General features: G+C 28.8%; 1 protein-coding gene across 1 annotated transcript; it reads left to right on the top strand.

Moving 5' to 3' along the window:
- The first annotated feature begins 2,470 nt into the window (after nt 1–2,470).
- On the top strand, nt 2,471–5,342 carry LOC126842212 (zinc finger protein 883-like). Its single transcript, XM_050579098.1, has 6 exons — nt 2,471–2,502; nt 2,731–2,826; nt 2,974–3,114; nt 3,390–3,530; nt 4,108–4,305; nt 4,382–5,342. The coding sequence occupies exons 1-6, from the start codon at nt 2,471–2,473 to the stop codon at nt 5,307–5,309; spliced, it is 1,536 nt and encodes a 511-aa protein (XP_050435055.1). The 3' UTR covers nt 5,310–5,342.
- Nucleotides 5,343–6,351: the final 1,009 nt, after the last annotated feature.

The following is a 6,351-nucleotide window of genomic DNA, read 5'->3' as shown; positions in this document are numbered from 1 at the left end:
TATTTTACCACAATTTAACTAACTTATTTAATTCTCCAAAATATAACTTTACCATTCATGTATTTTGTCTATTGTCTTTACACAATTAATTCAAATGTATATAACAGTAAATCACTATTTAGAAATTTAAGCTTGAATCACAACAATGGTTTTAATAATAATTATTTGCTATATTCACTATATGTTTTAGTTTTCTTATATTTAGCCAAAACAGTAACATGAAAACTCATCTACGCATGCACACAAGTATGACCACATGAATGTAGTGTCCTTGTTTATTTTTAATTAAGTGTCTGCAAGAAAAGATTTCGCCATAGAACTTACCTGTTTCCTGTGAAGTTTTATGTTTTCAATCCCATTCACAAAAATAAAACAAGTTGGCATGAGTTTTTGAGTAAGTGTTTGTTCATTCGTCTGTACAATTTGTTTATCCATTGATAGTAACAATGCAATGCGAATTGGTATTTGTCCCTAAAAAAGGTTTTTATTAAATAATTTTTATAAAAATATAACAACTTGGTAATTTTTCTTTTAAAAAACATTACTGCACGGAAAAAGAAAAATTAATTTATATTGTTAAACTACAACTGACAATAAGGGAGTGTAGAGAGAACTAAAATGTATGAGAAATGTTATACACCGTGTTAAACCTACCCCAACAAAAACCTAACAGTGAACAAAGGCCAAAATCCAGACCCCCCTCCTAAAAATGTCAGCCTATCAAAGTAGTGATATCTACATAGTGGCCAAGTCTGCTATTTCCTTAGTTCATAACCACCCTTCACTCCTACTTTCATGAGCAACACTGCTCTTTTATTTGTATTGCTTAACGCTTGGCGCATTAATTTTGAGAAAATTGCAATTTTCAGATTTTTTCCTTTATTTACACTATAAGACCCACCTTTGTGCCAAATTTCACGTTTCTATCTATACGGGAAGTGTCTTATAATTTTGATGATGAGTGAGTGGGTCAGTCAGTCAGTAACAAAAATGCAAATTTTGAAATCCTCCCATTTTGAAACAGTTCAATATTAAAGGCTCGTATTTTTACAGTGTCCTAAGCTACACGAGTTTAATCTATATTTCAAATTTCAAAAGCCTATCTTAAGAAGAAACAGAGTTGTGTGGGTTAGAAAAACTGAGTGAATTGGTTTGTGTAAACATACACTGGCATTGCTGGAACTTGGCCAGCGCACTGCAGTGCGCTCAGATTAAATGGAACATTTCAAAAATATGAAAGACGGTCTAGCCAATCAAATAATTCTCTCTTTGCTTTTATAAACCTATAACGAAATATCGGATGTCTTTGAAGTATGGACGTTGTAATGTCCAAAGCAAATATATGCTAAAACAATCCATGGCAACGCGTCATGATCAACCACCATTTTGTTTGATTATTAATTTTATTTCAAGTCAAATATTTGTAAAGTTAAGTGCCATTGCATTGAAATTTCTCGGAATACTGCTTGTTATTTTAAAATGCGCGATTTTAACATAAATCGTATGTTTATAACATGGTCTTTGATTTAACTTATTAATCTATTTATTTGAACTATTACATTTCCAACCGTTATACAATACATCCGAAGTGCTTGTTGTTGACATTTTGGATAGTAAGTGAGTAGAATAACATAATGTCACTTTAAACATACTTATTTTATAGATAGAAATACAATAACGAAAGCTAATACAGTGGGGCCTGGGTATATTGGTTTTTTCGTTTGTCTATACAATTCATTAGTCTATCGGCGGTGTTTTTGCGGATTTGTAATGTTTAAATTTGACTAGTTTGCTCAGTTCCCTAGGTAAGGTGATTCAATTTTGGATTTTAATTTCTATGTAAACTTTTACCACACTCCTCTGGTAAATTCCTTAAATGTAATCAATTTGTTTTGATGTAGTTATGTGTATTTGATTTTCCACGAGTTTTTTCATTATAAATATGAATGATAATGAATAAATGAATTGTAAATACAAATGCCAAGATTTTTGACAAATTATTAAATTTTATTTTTTTTATGTACATTATTATTAAAATGAAGTTGCGAAAAAAGAACCAAAACTTTTTAATTATTACAATAAAGCCTTATTTATTTACAATTGATTAAAGTACAAAAATGTATAGAAATATAACTATAATAAATAAAGTAGTAGTATGGTTTTATTTTATATTGAGGTTATTACTTGTTTTTTTTTTTTTAGGTTTTGTTGAACTGATGCATATAGTAATAAGTTTGAAGAACCTAAACTCGAGAGCAGTTCTTATCTAATGGTATCAAATTCAGAGGTGCTTTCTATTGTGTAAGTCTATTTAATCATTAAATATATCCTTTTGCGCAATCATCACTATGATTCTGACTACATCCAATCATCTTTGATATATTTGTGTAAGTGTAAATTTGACGTTAATTAAAATTATTATTTCCCATTCAAGATAGAAATTGATAGAAATCAAGTTATACCCGTCGTAATGGATAAACATATAGACCCTCTTTCCACTGGGTAAGTCCAATTTTTATCGCAATTTGGATAACGACCTGATTATCCTAATTTTAAACCATTTTTACTAATAATTGTGTGTAAAAAAGTTTCGTAAAAGACATTTTTTGCTTTTAGATTAGGAGTATCTGATTTGTTCCCAATTACATACTTTCTTCTCTAGTGAATAATCTCAATTTTATTGTTTGTCATAATTTTGATATAATTATTAGTTTAACATGTTCTTTTAAGTTTTGTTGAATCAAACTACGATATGACAAGTATTAAAGTTGAAAAAACTGAAGTCGACAACATTTCAAATTCAATTCTGGAGCCCCTATCTATTGAGTAAGTCTATTTGTTAACTGTTCACATTACCACCATTATTAATACAACAAGTTTCTAACGAAACATTTAAAAGTCAAAAATATATTTTGGGAAACATCAACATATAATTTTATTACTACTCTACAAATGTGATTTTTTTAATTTTAGCAAACCAAACATCATGTCTGTAAATAAATGGGAGGTCGACGAAATCGATATTGATTGTTATTTCAAATCTACGATAGTAATTAAAGAAAATCAAGAATTAGCAGTTGTAAAAGACGAATATGTGGACACGCCTTCTACTAGGTAAGTCCGTTTTTTTTATCGTCATTTATATAACCAAAAGACAAAAAACCCAGTTTCAATTTCTTTGCGCAGTACTTACCTGAGATTAATGGTTCTTAAATTTATAATATTGTATGCTTCGTTATAACATTATTTACAACATTGTGCCAAGTACAACTTGGTACGTAATTTAATATAACAAGGATTTCCTTTTGCTCAGACTTCAAAAACATATTATGGGAGACACAAAAACATAAACTCATTACTTTACAAAGATTGGTTTTTTTTGTTGATAGCAAATTAAACACTATGTCTGTAACTAAATGGGAGGTCGACGATATCGATAAAGATTGTTATTTCAAATCTACGATACATATTGAAGAAAATCAAGATGTAGCACTTATCAAGGACGAATATGTGAATACTCTTTCTACTTCGTAAGTGTTATGTTATTGTCGTCATTTTAACAAAACTCAATGTATGAACGAATGTTTGTACCGATTTTGTTAAAAATTATAAAGCATGTCTGTTACGATGAAAACAATTTTTCAATTTTTACGATTTTTTTAAAAAATATATTGCCCATGATCGTAAAAAGTATTTCAATTTTTAGCTTGACACCCCTCTTTTAAGAAAAAAAAACTTTTTAGATAACACATTTTTTATTTCATTGACTTTCTGTTACGCGAATTTTTTTTAGAAAGTTAAAGTTATTTTACATGAGAAACTGATTTTTAATGATTTTTTTAATAATAAAGAAGCAAGGTTCTATAATCATGACTAATAGTATCTGAAAAAGTATAAACTATTTAAAATTCAAATATGTTTCATAATTGGGTCTTTTAAAGTGCATTGGTATTAAAAGCAAGTCGTTAGTTCTTTAGATTAGATAAAACAGGTTTTTTTTTTATACATCTCAATGAATAAATTCTAATCTAATTATTTGTGTTTGTAATTACCTACTATACATGTTCAGAATATTGTTATATAAATTATTTTACTTGTTTCTTTAAGTTTTGGTGGATCAGACTTCAATACAACAAGTATTAAAAATAAAGAAACATCAGTTAAAAAACCAAACACAGTGGCTGAAGTTAAACAGGAGGTCTATGATATCGATAGTGATTGTTGTTTTGTATCTGATATAGAAGTTGAGGAAACCCAACACTTAGCAGTTATTAAGGACGAAGATGTGCATCTTCATTTCATCGAGTAAGAATGAAAATGAAAAATGTTTTGTTGAACTATTAAGTTATTATCATAATAATTGTATAACTATTCTTTTTAGCACCACACTCAGTAATATAAAATACAATCAAATTCAAACTGAAGAATTCCCATCCACGGCCGAGAAACCATTTCATTGTGAATTAGGATTAAAAACATTGTCATCATTGAAGCTAAACAATCACAAAAGGCCACACACAAGCAAGAGGTCTTTTCAATGTGAAATATGTAAGAAGACATTTTCACATTCTGGAAATCTTAATAAACACAAAACGACACACACGGGTGAGAAACCTTTTCAATGTAAGATCTGTAAGAAGTCATTTTCACGTTCTGATAACCTTAAATTACACAAAACGACACACACGGGCGAGAGGCCATTTCAATGTGAAACATGTAAGAAGTCATTTTCACAATCTGTTAATCTTAATAAACACAAAACGACACACACGGGTGAGAAACCTTATCAATGTAAGATCTGTACGAAGTCATTTTCACGTTCTGATCACCTTAAATTACACAAAACGACACACACGGGCGAGAGGCCATTTCAATGTGAGATATGTAAGAAGACATTTTCACGTTCTGGACACCTTAAATTACACAAAACGACACACACGGGCGAGAGGCCATTTCAATGTGACACATGTAAGAAGTCATTTTCACAATCTGTTAATCTTAAAACGCACAAAACGACACACACGGGTGAGAAACCTTTTCAATGTAAGATCTGTACGAAATCATTTTCACGTTCTGATCACCTTAAATCACACAAAATGACACACACGGGCGAGAGGCCATTTCAATGTGATATATGTAAGAAGACATTTTTACGTTCTGGACACCTTAAAAATCACAAAATGACACACACGGGTGAGAGGCCATTTCAATGTGAAATATGTAAGAAGACATTTTCACGTTCTGGACACCTTAAAGTACACAAAATGACACATATAGGTGAAAGGTCCATCATGCCAAAACATGTTTAAACATTTAAATAGTCATAAAATAATTAAAACTATCTGGAGTAATCCATTTCATTTTCTATTAAATATGTGTTATTGATCCATAAAAAACTTTTTGTTACTTTCTTTATTTATTAATATATGTATACTGTTATATTTTATTTAAATATTACATTTTAATATTCTATTTGTTTTATTTAATTTTATTCTTTAAAAAATTTGTAGTTTATTGGCATCAACTAGTATACAATTTCTGAATTAGTCCTATTTTATGCATTTTTTTAAAATAAGGAAACTGGTTATCAAGCATAATAATAACAAGAATTTATTAATTATTTAAGAATAAAGTATTAACAATATGATATAATATCTTCAGTTAGATCTTGTGTAGAACTTAATATTTTATGTATTTGGAGGCAATTCACAGTTTTAATGTAAACAAAAATAAGAATTTAAAAGTTTATTTCATACTTAATTATTTTTTTTATCAACCATTATAGTGCTAATGTATTGTTAAAAAAAATAAATAAATAACTACAAAGTTATCTAGTGTAGGGCGTTTATAGAGTCTTGTTCTAATCAAAACATTTAGTATTAATAAGTGTATGATTCTTTAGCCAACTTTACATAATTAGAATTCTAAGTTCTATTACCAAAATCATACTTGAAAGGTACTTTATTAGACTAAACATTTTAAAAGTTTACCAAAGCGTTTATATTTTGAAAGTCACTGTACTGGTTCTTTTTTTTTTTGCAAAAACCTTAGTGGACCAACTAACACATAATCAATGTGTTGTTGAATGTAGTTGGAATGGCCGATAATAATTCATGTCTCAATCGCTTATACTTAAGGGGCCTCTACACCAGCATTTATTAAGGAGTATTGTGTAGGCAATTTCAAAAAACATTTACTTACTTTTGACAACTATAATAACAACAGACTAGCAGTTATCGATGAAGATTTTAATTATAACTATAATAATAAATGAATACAATTTTAATATAAAAAGATATTTTTTTTGGTTTGTCAACGTTTTTCCGTTTACGTTGTATAGTACTTTATCTG

The sequence above is a fragment of the Adelges cooleyi genome, unplaced genomic scaffold, assembly GCF_023614345.1.
Source record: "Adelges cooleyi isolate 19-005CV unplaced genomic scaffold, UGA_ACOO_1.1 ACOO_flye_CR_arks_rails_tigmint_CR_PRNA_450, whole genome shotgun sequence".
Lineage (NCBI taxonomy): Eukaryota > Metazoa > Arthropoda > Insecta > Hemiptera > Adelgidae > Adelges > Adelges cooleyi.
The sequence above is the reverse complement of the archived record's forward strand: the minus strand, read 5'-3'. Positions and strand labels throughout refer to the sequence as shown.

Excerpts from the sequence above, each read along its gene's own strand:
- LOC126842212 (XM_050579098.1), top strand. The coding sequence starts at position 2,471 with ATGGATAAACATATAGACCCTCTTTCCACTGG. Across the intron at positions 2,503-2,730 it reads ATAGACCCTCTTTCCACTGG|TTTTGTTGAATCAAACTACG; the intron begins GTAAGTCCAATT and ends TGTTCTTTTAAG. Across the intron at positions 4,306-4,381 it reads GTGCATCTTCATTTCATCGA|CACCACACTCAGTAATATAA; the intron begins GTAAGAATGAAA and ends TATTCTTTTTAG.